This window comes from Oncorhynchus kisutch, linkage group LG27, assembly GCF_002021735.2.
Source record: "Oncorhynchus kisutch isolate 150728-3 linkage group LG27, Okis_V2, whole genome shotgun sequence".
Lineage (NCBI taxonomy): Eukaryota > Metazoa > Chordata > Actinopteri > Salmoniformes > Salmonidae > Oncorhynchus > Oncorhynchus kisutch.
The window spans coordinates 12,758,957-12,775,385 of NC_034200.2; the positions used below are offsets into that span (position 1 = coordinate 12,758,957).

General features: G+C 43.4%; 1 protein-coding gene across 4 annotated transcripts in view; it reads right to left on the reverse strand.

Moving 5' to 3' along the window:
* LOC109872132 (matrix metalloproteinase-16) overlaps positions 1-16,185 on the reverse strand; it is a 42,456-nt gene extending 26,271 nt beyond the window's left edge. For 2 of the 4 annotated variants that reach the window (XM_031807325.1, XM_031807324.1), the window contains exons 1-6: positions 15,689-16,185; positions 13,902-14,050; positions 13,434-13,448; positions 11,082-11,198; positions 8,865-9,031; positions 8,611-8,748 (exon numbers count right to left, since the gene is read on the reverse strand). In XM_031807325.1, the coding sequence (XP_031663185.1) occupies positions 8,611-8,748; positions 8,865-9,031; positions 11,082-11,198; positions 13,434-13,448; positions 13,902-14,050; positions 15,689-15,817 (715 nt within the window). In that variant the 5' untranslated portion in view covers positions 15,818-16,185. The remainder of the gene's footprint in view (positions 1-8,610; positions 8,749-8,864; positions 9,032-11,081; positions 11,199-13,433; positions 13,449-13,901; positions 14,051-15,688) is intronic. The other 2 variants (XM_031807327.1, XM_031807326.1) reach the window with 1 other exon arrangement.
* Between the last annotated feature and the right edge of the window lie 244 nt (positions 16,186-16,429).

Sequence of the window (16,429 nt, forward strand, 5' to 3'; positions counted from 1 at the left end):
CTGTTGATGTTGATTGGGTGGGTTCTCCCTCTGCTATTTCCTGAAGACCACAATCATCTCCATTGTTTTGTTGACATTGAGTGAGAGGTTGTTTTGCTGACACCACACTCTGTTACCCAGGAATGATTTGATATTGATATAAAAACACCTGCACTGGGCCTTTAACTTTCTTGGAACAATTTGAGCAACTATCCTGCACCATTCCCAGAAACTTGTGGGACGGTTGTATGCCATAAATAACCATAGGACAACCATGCTCTCACCGAGCTCTAAAAAACATATGGTTCTCAGAACATTATTTGCTAGCTGGGTGAAGATGTCCCCGGGCGATGGCTGCTCTTTACAACATTATATCTACTCCAGCCAGGAGCACAAAGATCCAGGAGCACTGGCAACACATTAGCAACAGCAACAGCTGACCCTCCTATCTACACAACTAGCTGAGAAAGAGACATTATATAGAAATTAGATCCAAGCCCGCAAAATGCAAGATCCCGCCCAGTGGCATAAGAACATCAATGGCTTAACCAACCTCTCAGAAGTCAGGGAACCTTCCACATAGAAGGTCTTAGACCAGGTGACAGAAAACAAACAGCAAATGAAATCAACAAAGCACTATCAAAATTAGCACAGTCCCGACCACCCATCAACTCAGCACTGCTGCCCTCCTTTTAACCAGCACACCCTGCTCCAGAGGTCCAAAGTCTACAGAAAATATCAGAAAACCAAGCCACTAAACTCTCTAGTGAGCAAAGTAGCTGAGAGCTTTATCACTGAAGGGGCTCTCAGTGACATCCTACCCCAAATTGACACCCAACAGTATGGATGTCTACAAAGCCAATCAACCACACTGTCTGGTGGATCTAACCAATGAGCTGTTCAAGTCCCAGGATAAGAATAGTTCCATCTGCTCCCTGGTGACCACCGGTGGTGAGGTATCATGGTGTGCTGTCGGACAGTGTCAGTATATCTTGTGGCCTACTGTACCTCAATGAACTCTGCTCGGCCCGCTGATTGTTATTGAATATATCAACAGTGCACCCAGGCAAACTGCAGTTTTTGGATGACCTTAATTTATTAGATACCAGAAGAACTGGTTGACCTGGAGAAGTAGTCATACCAGACCCGCTCCTCAGCTGAACTGGAACTGATCCACTGCAGGACTGAGCATTTCTGTTTCAGCGCCATCCCAGCCTGCTGATCAGTTGATGATGAACATTCTTTTTTTGCCTATAACTGTTGTTTATTGTATTTTAGTTTGTATTGCCAATTTGAATATTAAAATGTAAGTTGTACACACAATTCAGCATGTTGCTGCCATTTGTACAATGTTCTGTTCTGTTCTCTCTCCCTCTCTCTCTCTCTATCCTATCTAAACAACTAGCCACCCTAACCCCCCCACACACTCCATCTATCATAGCTACAGAACAACATGGCAACAACGGAAATTTAAGCAATACTAAATATCTTATATTGAGTGATAATTATATATTTTTTTACCAAGCTAATTTATGTAACTTCATAAGCAGATCATTTTGCTTATTTTAATCAACAACAACAAAAAGGCTTAATATAAGTCATTTGTCTTATTTCAAGATATTTCACTAATCGTCTTATTAAGATAAAATATCTAGAAAAATATATTGAAATAAGATCAATTATTTGTATTAAGCATTTTTCAGGGGTAAAATAAGCAACCCTACAGGCATACACTCTGCCTCCTCCCATTTCACCCCCAACCCACTCCATCTCTCCTACAGAACTAGCCACCACAAGACATGGCCTCATCCTCCTCCATTAACTACAGCCCATAATAATACCCAGGGGACAGACCAGGCCACCATTAGCACACGTCAACATACAACATTCACGATTACATACACCACTGTGAAAACCCATTAACCAATTCTTAACATGCAGCTAAACCCTTAGTTGGCAGCTCTGTTTTACAGTCATTGATTTACACACACAAGCTGAGGCAAAGGATTGAACCAGAGTATATTCTGTATGGGTAGCCATGATTTCAAACAACATGTAGAGAGAAATCTGAATCAGAGATAATAACAAGAAGCAACTGAGGAGAAGTGATAGGGGGCTACAGGACAAAAAGCTGAACCAAGAAACAAACAAAACACTGGCTGCTAATTGCCCTTTGCACACTGACAGGCAGGCGGCCTAGGAGGGGACTGCCTATCTAAGTGGTAGTGTTGTGCCAGTTAATGCTGCCTGACAGCCCTCTAGATGTGCTGTTCCGCAGGCAGTACTAAAGGCAGCCAGAGCAGAGCAGGCTGGCAGCAGGGTAATTAAAGTAAAGTGCTGCCTGACGGTGGATGGATGAAGGCTGACAGGGCTGAGAGAGGGATCTGATTACCCTCTTCAAGCAGCAGCTCTCTAGGGCTGCAGGCTGGATCCCCACTCCACCCTGCCCTGCAGCTACAGTACAATACACTCCCTGAGCATAACAGAATAAAAATGTGAGGGTTTATATCTGATAACAGCAGAGTGTGGTGCAATACAATGCAGCCTGTTGAAATGCAGACTCTATCAGTGACGTGCAGTCAGGGTAGGCAGTCTAATAAAATTAAAGCTGTTATGAAAAGCCTAATAAAAAATACAATTAGATAAAAAATGGTAATTCTATTTTTTTATTTTTTTATTTATCGGTGATTCTGGCGGTTTTTAAGCTCAAAATCCCAAAATGTGCAGAAGCTGCATCAAAACCTCAGGAAAGACACCACGGTATGCATTCCTTCCTTCCCATCCTTTAAAATCCATTCAAATCGTTGATGCACATGGCCGTTCATGATTCCAGTCACTGTTAACGGACAGGGTCAGGGTAGGACTCACTGCTTTGCCTAGCTGACATTTGTTGCATTGAGTGGATTTCATATTTTGCATGTTGCCTAAACATGTTTTGTGGGAAAGCTCTGCACATTTGGGCATGTCTACATAATGTTGACGCGTGCATCCCTTAAACTGAACGAAGCTTGCTAGCAAAAACAACATGACAAAATGGACACTATTGTACCTCAAAAAAATTCCAAGTTACTGTATGTATTAGGTATCTTATTAGCATCCCCATTAGCTGTTGCGAAAGTAGCAGCTACTCTTCCTGGTGTCCACACCAAACATTAATACAGAACATTAATAGACAAGACCAGCTCAAGGACAGAACTACATACTATACATGTAAAAATGTCACTCATAGCTATATATCAATACATACAGTACACACAAAATATCGAGGTGCAAAAGGGGAGAGGAGTTGTGCCGTGTGTTGTTTATAACATTTTTTCAACCAGTTTTGCTGTTCATTTGAGCAATATGAAATCGAAGGGAGTTCCATGCAATAATGGCTCTATATAATACTGTACGCTTTCTTGAAATTTTTTTCTGGATTTGGGGACTATGAAAACACTTAGATTTCCAAAGACAACTTTATATAATTCAGAGAGGGAGACCAACACCTGAGGAAGGGACAGAAAATCATACAACCGTTTAAACAAAAGTGGTGTGAAATAAAAGAGTGGCTGTGTGACTGCGCTACTAGAAGCCGCCTGTACTCTTTCTCCTGCCTGCTCTTCTCAACCGGGGACAACATTTGGGTGGAAGGCAGGCTACTGCAATCTCAACAACCTGACCAATGCCCTCAACAAACACGAAAAGTCTGCATCGCACATTCAACACCAGATCACCCTAAAAACTTTTGAGAACACTTGATCGATCTGGCGTTAAATGATGGGCAAAAACAACAAGTGACAATCCACAATGCTAGTGACCATCCACAATGCTAAGGTTAAGGAAAACTGTGAGATTTTGAAGGACCTTATTAGAGCAACATGCTATCTAGGGAAACAAGAGTTACCATTTTGCAGTAATGATGGCGCCGGAGAGAATGGATGCCATTTTTCAGTCTCCTAACCAATTGTGCTATTGTGTATGTTTTCTCCCGTTATTTGTAACTTATTTTGCACATAATGTTTCTACCACAATCTCTTCTGACCGAAAAGAGCTTCAAGAAATCAGGACAACGATTACTCACCTTGTATTGAAAGATTATTTTTTTTCAAGGAGTTGGACGAGAGGGATTTACTCCAGACACCCGAGAAGGCCCTCATCTCCGTCATTCCCAGGAGAAAGAGACGGAGATATAGAGGACGAAGGTCCGACCACGAGTGTGTATTTTGCCTTTACCTTCGGTCCTATTAGCCAACATACAATCATTGGATAATAAAATAGACGAACTACAAGCACGTATATCCTACCAATGGGACATTCAAAACTGTAATATCTTATGTTTCACCGAGTCGTGACTGAACGACAACATGAATAACATACAGCTGGCAGGTTATACACTGTATCAGCAGGAAAGAACAGTAGCCTCTGGTAAAGACAAGGGGTGCCGGTCTATTTATATTTGTAAACAACAGCTGGTGCACGGTATCTAAGGAAGTCTCAAGGTTTTGCTCGCCTGAAGTAGAGTATCTCATGATAAGCTGTAGACCACACTATTTACCAAGAGAGTTTTCATCTATGTTCTTCGTAGCTGTCTATTTACCGCCACAAACCGATGCTGGCACTAAGAACGCACTCAATGAGCTGTATACGGCCATAAGCCGCTCATCCAGAGGCGGCGCTCCTATTGGCCGGGGTTAATGCAGGGAAACTTAAATCTGTTTTACCTCATTTCTACCAGCATGTTAAATGTGCAACCAGAGGGCGAAAAACTATAGACCACCTTTACTCCACACACAAACACGCGTACAAAGCCTCTCCCTCGCCCTCCATTTGGCAAATCTGACCATAATTCTATGCTCCTGATTCCGGCTGACAAGCAAAAACAAAAGAACAAAATTGCACTCCACACTGCCCTTTCCCACCTGTACAAAAGGAATACCTATGTGAGAATGCTTTTCATTGAATGAAGCTCAGCGTTCAACACCATAGTGCCCTCAAAGCTCATCACTAAGCTAAGGAACCTGGGATTTAAACCTCCCTCTGCAACTGGATCCTGGACTTCCTGACGGGCCGTCCCCAGGTGGTAAGGGTAGGTAACAACACATTCGCCACGCTGATCCTCAACACAGGGGCCCCTCAGATGTGCATGCTCAGTCCCCTCCTGTACTCCCTGTTCACTCATGACTGCATGGCCAGGCACGACTCCAACACCATCATTAAGTTTGCTGATGATACAACAGTGCCTGATCACATATAGGGAGGAGGTCAGAGACCTGGCCGTGTGGTGCCAGGACAACCTCTCCCACAATGTGATCAAGACAAAGGAGATGATTATGGACTACAGGAAAAGGAGGACCGAGCACACCCCCATTCTCATCGACGTGGCTGTAGTGGAGAGCTTCAAGTTCCTTGGTGTTCACATCACCAACAAACTATCATGGTCCAAACACACCAAGGCAGTCGTGAAGAGGGCATGACAAAACCTTTTCCCCCTTGGGAGACTGAAAAGATTTGGCATGGGTCCTCAGATCCTCAAAACGTTCTACAGCTGCACCATCGAGAGCATCCTGGTTGCATCACTGCCTGGTATGGCAACTGCTCGGCCTCCGACCGCAAGGCACTACAGAGGGTAGTGCTTACGGCCAAGTACATCACTGGGGCCAAGCTTCCTGTCATCCAGGACCTCTATACCAGGCGGTGTCAGAGGAAGGCCCGAAAAATTGTCAAAGACTCCAGCCAACCTAGTCATAGACTGTTCTCTCTGTTACCGCACGACAAGCGTTACCGTAGCGCCAAGTCTAGGTCCAAAAGGCTTCTCAACAGCTTCTACCCCCAAGCCATAAGGCTCCTCTTTTACACTGCTGATATTCTCTGTTTATTATCTATGCATAGTCACTTTAACTCTACATACATGTATGTACATATTACCTCGACTAACCGGTGCCCCTGCACATTGACTCTGTACCGGTATATATGTATATAGCCTCGCTATTGTTATTTTATTGCTGCTCTTTAATTATTTGTTACTTTTATTTCTTATAATACTTAACACATATTTTTCGTAAAACTGCATTGTTGGATATGGGCTTGTAAGTAAGCATTTCACTGTAAGGTCTACACCTGTTGTAAAATTTAATTTAATTTGAGTACAAGCTTGCTAAAAAAAACTTCCACTGTGTTTTCGGTTATCAAACAGAACACAGAATGATTTGATTGAAGCAGTTTTTGATATGATTCGAAAGGACATTGAAGATGAGATTAATGTAGCCCCATTTGTTGCAGTAGAAGTAGATGAAACCACAGATGTTACAAACAAAGCCCAGACCTCTGTGATTTTTCATTATGTGGCTAAAAGCAAAATCAAGGAGGCGTTTTGGAAATTGAATGATGTGAGGGATAGTGCCTAGCGATTAGTGCTTTTCGAGGTCGTTTCGGTTTCAGCTCGATTATTAGTTCGGAAAACTGCCATTTTCGTCCTTATGCTAGCTAGCAGTAGCCACAGCAGCCATTTTGGAATGTCATTCTCAGCCAATTAGCTTCTTTGTTGTTATTATTATTTTAATCTTCTCAATGTATCAGTGTGGATAAAGATACAATTTGGAGTACAGTGGCATATCACACCCCTACATTGAGATACATTTTCCGACCCATATATCACTCTGGCTCCACAGTGTCTTAAAGTAACCATGATTGTGTTCCGACCCTAGTGCAGCTCAGTGTAAACAACTGTAAAGGTAGGGTCGGTATCTTCTGGTAAACACCCATAGAAATGATTTCAGTAGCAATAGCAGCCAGCCAGCCAGCCAGACCATCTAACATTATCTCTGTCCTCCTTATACTGTACTGTCTTCAGTCATCCTATTTATCTAGGCTAACCTGCCTAAGTATGCTGCAGAGCTGTTTGACTAAATCATTTTACTAGCTCTTCAAAGTAGATAAGGCATACTTTCACAAACTGTCTCTATCCCTCTCGTCACTGTTGTGTACATTCCTCTTTCATGTGGTCTATGTGGTCTGTGTGTATCTAACCTAATGTAGCAGGTGTAAAAGTGTATCTATCTCTGTCCGAGCCAGAAAGAACAGGCACAATGGATTATGGTCATTGTAGTTAATTACCACGTTTATGCGCTGAACTAGGTTGAATATTTGCTTCATGAAAACTCCAACTCCATTCAGCCCAGCGTCCCACATAGTTCTTGACTTTATTTCTCACGTGAATGATTTGATTTCTCTCTAGAGAAATGGTGCGTCGGTCAATTATTTGTTTAATAACCAACATTTTGGTTAATCATTCTGCACTATTGAGTGATGGCAAACGAGCTGCGGCCTTGGCGGATTATGTATTGGGAGTGTTGGGGAAGTACAACTGAGTTGAAAAGCTGGTTAGCTCAAACATACAATGGATCCTCAGTGATGGCATCTCAGCTTAATGGGGTGCAGGCCAAGATAAGAGAAAAAGTGCCCGAAGTTCCATTTATTCACTGTTAAATCATTTTCAAAACAGTGGAAGGACTCACTTTGACTTTCAAACTCAAAAGGAATGAATAAGACTTCCACAACACTACCACGGAGAGGTTCACCCTGACGGACAGACGAATGGACTTCATTTCCAAGCCAAGGTAGGTCTAAATGCATTTTTCCCCCCCAGTTAGGTTACTGTTGACTGAACATGAGAATAGTGCTGCTTACCATTCAGCACAAAGGAGTTAACCTGTAGGCTATCACATTAGTTGCCTACAAGGCGCTGTCCATTCAGCAGTGCTGAATCCTGGCCACAGCCTCAGATACCTTTAATAAAAGATTTTCCTTTGTAGCTTACTTCCTCATTTTCACCATTGTCTGTACTTTAGTGGCTTTAATATGTATTTCATTTCCTAAAGGTGTCTAGCTTGTTTATGGTTTTGATTAACGGACAACATCCCTTTGATGCATTTGATTTATCAAGCTAGAATTCCGTTTTGATGAGACACTTTTCAGTCATTTGCGATTGTTGATATGGACATTTGGTTAACACCTTATTTATTATATACAGTATTTGTGTGTAATAATATTTCACCTAATAATATTATTATGTGTGTGTGTGTGTGTGTGTGTGTGTGTGTGTGTGTGTGTGTGTGTGTGTGTGTGTGTGTGTGTGTGTGTGTGTGTGTGTGTGTGTGTGTGTATGTGTGCGTGTGTGTGTGTGTTGCAAATTATTCGGATTAAATGTGTCCATACATTGGTATTTTAGTGACATCAGTTGTAACTGTGGACGCTACATCGGCCTACGGCTGAGTTGAACAGTGTGTCATTTTGTTGGATGATATGAAATATGCTGCCATAGGAGGCTATCGCTTGTGTATCTTAGCTTCATTGGTATTTACATTTGGTGATGTTTTTTGTTCATTTCGGTTAATAGCTTATGTCACTGGTTGTTGGAGCTATCTGTTATATGGAGAATTTGTGAGTAAATCTGGCATTGATATTAGCCAGTGCCTACCCAGCCACCGACCTCACCGCACATCACTGGACTGTATCCATTTTTGGACTTGTTAGTCTTTGATATGATTCTCTCACAACTATATTCCTTTAATCTTTCTCTCTGAACCTCCCCACCCCCTCTCCACTCCCTCTTTCTCCTTCCCCCTTTCTCTCCCTCTTTCCATCTCTCACCATCGTGGTTGGGGTTCCCCAGGGTCCAGGGTTCGTCTGAGTCGAAGTGGGTGTCCCCTCCGATCCCAGGGCCCGGAAAGTAGGCGTGAGCTAGGAACCCGCCCTCACCGTCGAAGGGTGAGCTGTCGCCATGGAAACCTGAGGTGAGATCAATTTAATTTAACTTCAAAGTTGACATGGGGAGAACGGGATTAGGCCGTCATTGACATAGTTTCAGTTTTCCTCTCCCAGGCACCATTCAATACAATTCTCACCTGAGGCGAAGATGATGGTGATGTCCACATCACGCCTGCCACTCTCCAGGGCGCTGTAAGGGACGGCCTCAAAGTGAAGTGGCGTCACCCCCTGCCACACGTCAAACGCACGCCGGATGGCATCGTGGGTCTCCCTGGAGCCCACTTTGGGCGTGACGTTCTTTATGCTGAGGGAGGAAGAGAGGGTGAGTCAATTAAGAACATATTATTTTTTACATTGACAACATGTTTTACAATAAATACCTGATGTTAGGAGAGAAAGGGATAGGGGATATGATAAAAGTGGAAAACAGATTGTGTGATCCATCCTGGGTGGGGGGTTATTGGGAGGTTGGATGGTACCACCAGCTAGATGAGAGCAACATTTTACAGGCCATTTTTTTTTTATAAGACATTGACAGTAATATAAGAAAAATATTTTACTCCTTAGAAAGATTTAACTCCTATTCTTATCTAACCGGAACAATTATACACACATTCATTCATAATTTTTACTGCAGTGGGCTAAATCAAGGTCACAGTCTTAAACAAATCTACTTTGAAACAAAAGTATGCACCTCACACACATGGTTATGGGCTTTAAAAAAAGAAGACACCTGTACCATGTCAGATATCTATTAAATGTTGAGTTTGCATCCCAATATGACACTTTATATACATCACAGAAGACTAAAACATAACAAACCATTTGACATAGAAACACTGAATTTTCAGCATTTAAAAAAAAGAATGTTGATTAATTATGACATTCAAAAATATATTAATAACATTCCACCCATGAGGCCACTAGAGGGTGATTTGGTCATTCAATTGCAGGAAGGGAGGCTACAACAAAGCTTTAACACAAGGCAGCCCCGCAAACAGAGCATTTTAAAGAAACAGATGGCTAAAGCGTCACATACAGCACCACATATCATATACTGTAAGTCCAAATCTGACCCCCCCCCCCCCCCCCCCCCCCCTCCCACTATTGCTTGGGGAGAATATTCTTTAAAATGGTTGACGAGACGCTCGAAAAAGTTTCGGTGTTAAACTATTCTAACAAACCCGGCAGCTTTCACTGCACTTTTAACACAGCTGTCGTTATCAGTCGCTCGCAGACAGAGAGAAAGAGAGAGAGAGAGAGAGAGAGAGAGAGAGAGAGAGAGAGAGAGAGAGAGAGAGAGAGAGAGAGAGAGAGAGAGAGAGAGAGAGAGAGAGAGAGAGAGAGAGGGAGAGGGAGAGGGAGAGGGGGAGAGAGAGAGAGAGGGAGAGGGGGAGAGAGAGAGAGAGAGAGGGAGAGGGGGAGAGAGAGAGAGAGAGAGAGAGAGAGAGAGAGAGAGAGAACGAGAGGAATTTTCTTCCCCGTTTTCTCTCCCCAACTCATTTTCATGTAGAGAGTGCAGTCAGCAGCGACAGCCAGGCTGACTGACATTCCATTAGAAGAGGTGCCTCATCAATTCACATGCAGGAAGGAAGGAAGGATTTAAATAAATTGACAGTGTTATCGTCTATTACGGCTGTAACCTGTCAATTCCCCACAGCGCCGAGCAGCACCCCTTATCCCGCTCTCTCAGACCCCATTAACAGTGGAAACTTAATCACGCGTGATAAGATGGGGAATTTGAATATTTTTGTTGCGATTATTGGATGATTTACATAGAGGTATTTGGAGAGAAATGGAAGAAGTAAAAGTTGTCCTCGTCCTCGATAGTCATTGCTATTCAAATTTGGCAGTTTGTCTTCTGGTACTCTTAAAAGGAGAAATGAAAGATAACTGCAAAGGAATGCAATGGAATGCAAAGAAGAAGAAAGTTGAAAACCATTACATCACTTTATTCTGTCCTCTGACTTGACTTCTATTCACACACAAACAACTCTTCCTCTATGTATATCAATGTGTGTGTGTGTGTGTGTGCGTGTGTGCAGGTGTGCGCGTGTGGGTGGCCGTGTGGGTGTGTGTGCGTGTGGGTAGTTGGGTGTGGGTTTGTGTGTGTGCATGTGTGCGCGTGTGTGACCATATGTGCTATCTCTAAGGCAACGCTGAGGGAATGTGACACCAAGGAGGAAGAGAGAGCACAAATTAATAACTACACTGACAAACACAGAACCCTATAATAACCCTTGGCTAATCTGACTAACGGCTGGTTGTCATGGTAACCATCAAGGCTGCTGGAATGAGTCTCTCACCTGTAGGTGATGTGTATGTGCGTGCATGTGCCGGCCTACATTTCTCACCTGTAAGTGATGTGTGTTCGCTGCCACTTCTGCCCCGTCAGTGCGTACCTCCGCTTCCGCGACCTTGAAATGCCCTTTAGTTTGTCTGGATTTCCACACCTCGGCCTCTTCATCCAACTAAGAACAAAGGAAGTAGTGGAGGTTGAAGAAGAGGACAATGGAGGGAAGAGGAGGACAACAGTTTGGGTTTGGCGGATTCCAGGAGAACGCTAATTGCCCCAATACTTAGTGCCAACTGTAAAGTTTGGTGGAAGAGGAATAATGGTCTGGGGTTGTTTTGCATGATTCGGGCTAGGCCCGTTAGTTCCAGTGAAGGGAAATCTTAACACTACAGTATACAATGACATTCTAGACAATTCTGTGCTTCCAACTTTTGGGGAAGGCCCTTTCCTGTTTCAGCATGACAATGTCCCCATGCACAAAGCGAGGTCCATACAGAAATGGTTTGTCGAGATCGGTGTGAAAGAACTTGCCTGGCCTGCACAGAGCCCTGACCTCAACCCCATCGAAAACCTTTGGGATGAATTGGAACGCCCACGGCGAGCCAGGTCTTATCGCCCAACATCAGTGCCCGACCTCACTAATGCTCTTGTGGCTGAATGGAAGCAAGTCCCCTAGTGGAAATACTTCCCGTAAGAGTGGAGGCTATTATAGCAACAAAGGGGGGACCAACTCCATATTAATGCCCATGATTTTGGAATGAGATGTTCGGCGAGCAAGTGACCACATACTTTTAGTCATGTAGTGAACCTACAGGATGTTTGACTGGTTATATCTGATGCCACATCAAGAACTACTCTGAACTAGAATACCAAACACACGGTCTTACATACTGCAGTGAAGTGGACAATGGGACTAGTACTTCCCACTATAATATACACTGAGTGTACAAAACATTAGGAACACCTTCCTAATATTGAGTTGCACTCCCTTTTGCCCTCAGAACAACCTGTATTCGTCGGAGCATGGACTCTACAAGTTGTTGAAAGCATTGTCCTATGGGTGGTGGACCATTCTTGATAAACACGGGAAACTGTTGAGCGTGAAAAACCCAGCAGCGTTGCAGTTCTTCACACACTCTAACCAGTGTGCCTGACACCTACTACCATACCCGTTCAAAGGCACTTAAATATTTTTCTTGACGATTCACCTTCTGAATGGCACACATACACAATCCATGTCTCAATTGTCACTCTAGAGCTCTGTCAGAGTGACCATTGGGTTCTTGGCCACCTCCCTGACAAAGGCCCTCCTCCACCGATTGCTCAGATTGGCCGGGGGGCAAGCTCTAGGAAGAGACTTGGTGGTTCAGACAGGGTCTGAATACTTATGTAAATAAGGTATTTCTGTTTTTGTTTTTTTATACATTTGCAAAAATGTTTAAAAGAAATGTTTTCACCTTGTCATTTGTCGTGGAAATTCGAATCAATAATGAGGAGAGACAAGATCAATCACCAATCAGGATTTTACTTTATTCAAAAAGTATTAATAACATTGATTCATTTTTGCAATAATAAAGCTGGTCGACGAACCACCCTTAGATGATTAGTTGAGAGCCCAACGAGCGGATTTGACCCACAGTATTTTATAACAAAGTACATCCTCCTGAATGTTCATGACAAACAACAGATGTGTGAAATGGGTTAGGATTTGTTAGGATTTTATATGAAATAAATTAATAATTCACAGCAGACAGTATCTGCTGTATAGAATGTTCTCATTGTGTGAAAACCAGGGTCTGACCCCCAAAACAAGGTTCCTCTCATAATTATCCATACCCGAGCCATCTCCACCCTGGGACCTCCCAGAACACAAACACTAACTCACTAATGCTTTCTTTAGATTTGATCACCAAATGCATCGTAAATCCACTGTCAGCATTAAGCCCCCAGATGCCCAACTCAGAAGAACATACACAGATGACAGTGTTCTAAGAACCTATTCCATAAAACAACACTTTGATGCAATAACAGCATACAACATCATCTTGTAATTTCGCTGTCACACATTATGGGGTATTATGTGTAGATTGCTGAGGAAAATGTTTTCTTTTATCAATTTTAGAATAAGGCTGTAACGTAACAAAACGTGGAAAAAGTCTGAATACTTTCCGAAAGCACCCTATATTGCTTCTGGGAGCGAAACAAATATTATAGTACAAAACAAAGTAAATATATGACCATAAAAATGTGACATCGAGTTGACTGAAATGGTTCTTTCCATTCTGAGAAAAAGTGGCGAGACTGTGTTGGCCAGGTTAGAGCTTCAATGACTGATCTAGTTACATTCAAACCCATGTAACACATATGGAATACTGTGCTCAGAGATAATATGAAAAAGATAGAGCCTCACCTTAGTGTGATATCACTTCATCAATTTAAGCAAGAAAGAGAAGAATGAAAAGTGTTATGATCTCAATGGGCTGCTAGTTAGAGATGCTGGAGCTAATAAGTCCATGTAGGCTACATACATTTATCATTGGTGATAATTACGTTTTTGTGTTCCTATTTTCACTGATACATCAGTGCCATTCTGTGTGTGTGTGTGTGTGTGTGTTTGTGTGTGTATGTGTATGTATATGTGTATGTGTGTGTATGTGTGTGTGTGTATGTGTGTGTGTGTGTGTGTGTGTGTGTGTGTGTGTGTGTGTGTGTGTGTGTGTGTGTGTGTGTGTGTGTGTGTGTGTGTGTGTGTGTGTGTGTGTGTGTGTGTGTGTGTGTGAGTGAGTGAGTGAGTGAGTGAGTGAGTGAGTGAGTGAGTGAGTGTGTGTGTGTGAGTGTGCGTGCGTGCGTGCATGTAAGTGTGCGTGTATCTACTCACTATGTGGTCCTCTCATCCAGTGTCCCTGTGACATTGAGGCCGTAGACGCGCTGCATTGCTGCTATGGCTTGCTGCATGGTCTGGGCTGAGCGCAGGACAGCCATTCTGGGGTCTGTGTGGGGCAGGTAGCCGTACTTCTGTAGCCATCCCTACAGGAGAGAGAGAGAGAGAGAGAGAGAGAGAGAGAGAGAGAGAGAGAGAGAGAGAGAGAGTGAGAGAGAGAGAGAGAGAGAGAGAGAGAGAGAGAGAGAGAGAGAGGAGAGAGGGAGAGAGTCATGACAAATGCTGCTATTACTTTGTTATTACGTGAGTTATAAGCTACATTTTGGTCATTGTCACCAAGATGGAAATGACAGCATGAAACGGACGCATGTCTGTCCTTGTTCATAACGTCTCGAGTGTGAGTCAAACTGATCGTACAGTCCAGGTTCATAACTCTCGAGACGGAAGTGTAGCCTGTAAGCCACGTCCTACGGGCTACAGTATACCAGAGTTACAGGAACACTCAGGGCTGTCTATCACCACCACCGCTCAAAGTTTCCACCCCACACACAGTGACACTGACAGAGAAAATGCCTAGTTCAGGTTCAGATCTTCTGCATATTAGGATGGACCGAAGTCCAGTATTCAAGGCTGAACATTGTAACCCACATGGCTATGCCCAGTTACCCGAATCAGTTCCCAATAACATTCACTCTGTGTTTCTACCTATAACCACCACTGGTCAAAGCTGCCACCCACACAGAGTGACACTGCCACCACTGCACTCCTGAGTAAAGCAGAGATTCAGTGTCGTCCAGGGGTCATTGTCAGACCCAATCCCCTGTTTACCGTAGCCAAGAGCCATGAGGTGGCGGCTAGGCAGGCAGCCACGCTCCGCCACAGCTGTCCACACTGCCAACCAACTGCTGCTGCCGGGCAATCGCCATCATTACCCAGCCTATGAGACGCTCCCGCTAATCCTTCATCTATCTCTCCCTCATCCCTCCCTCTATCCCTGTATCTCTATCGCTTGCTCTCCGCTGCTCACTGAGCCAAATGTCTTGTTGTTGTTTGTCCATCTTTCCACCATCCCTCAATCAGATGTAGCCAATTGTTTGTTTGTTTGTTTGTTTGTTTTGTCTGTGTACAGCTAAGGCCCAGGTTCTGGTTCACAGCACAAAGGAATAAATGAGGATCCGATGCCAGAACGTGGCATTTAACAGTGTCATTTGACTTGAGGGATGAGAGAGAATAGCCTACAGTAGACTAGGCCTATACAGATAATATGACAGAAGCAATTAATATGGTACAATATATTCAACCCGATCTATCCTATTACGCAACTTGGATCACATCTTAATCTGCACAACCATAAACCCACCCAGTTGCGTAGGTAATTTATAGAATACTAGTATATACAGTATACTACATATATATTTACAGTATGTATGATAACAAATATTACAGACGGTGTCAGCTCATGAGCTGACTGAGCGGAAGGGCGCTGGACCATCTCGTTCAAAACAATGCCAACAGCATCCGATGTTGTTTTTGTGATTGTAAAAAAAGAAGAAGAATAGAACGCATAATAATTTCGATGTTCCGCGCGTCTTGAAAGATCCATCCGAATCAGATACATTTGCCATGCCATCCACCATACTTCAGTGATGATGTAGCAGACAAATAACAACCCTCGTCTACAGTTAATGTTGTTTTTCGCGCAAAGCGCTGCCACCCGAGCAGAGGAGAGTGCACAGTAATTTATGATGAGCAGCCGCGAAGCACTAGCAGGCCATTTATCTTACCTCAACGCTGAACTGATGATGCTCTTCTCCGGACACAGCGCATACAATCCACAGCAAGAAATGCAAGCAGAACGCTGCTGCGGAAAAACAATCCAATGGTTTTCTTTTAGATGAGGATACTAAGGTCATAATGACCCGTTTTTCCCAAGTGGGTTATTAGATAAAACCGCCCGTCGTGTGATTAGGTTCGTGCGTCAAATTAAGAAAACCATCCGGTGAGCTGTCAAAGCCAAATTCGGAGACGCGCATAAAAGGACGGCCGCGGTGGTTTTGCCAAGGGGATAAACCCAGATGCCATGTATTATTTTCTCATGTCAAGCTGTGATAGAATTAGGCATGTTAGATCCACCGCCTCCGTCGCTGTTATTTACATCGCTGGTTTGGTTTATCCAGCGGCATCGATGGCCATGTACAGTAATCATACCTCCAGAGTCTACGCCTGCGCTTTGATGTTTCCAGCAGCGCAACACACCCCATGAAGGCGTAAAGACCAGCGTCATGTAATGTTTGCCTGGCTACCCAAACTCCTTGCTTCCAAACGCAACGTGATGTACGCCCACGGCGGTTTTATAGTTTATCTCATGCTATTTTACACATTTTGCCAAAATGTTGCCGTTTTAGAGGGATCCTTGAAAGACAGGATAATCTCAACTTTTTCCCCCAAAAATATGTATCTTAATATTTACACAATGTTAATCCCTGAGCCAATTTCCTGCTATTCTACACATTTATCCACGAGTC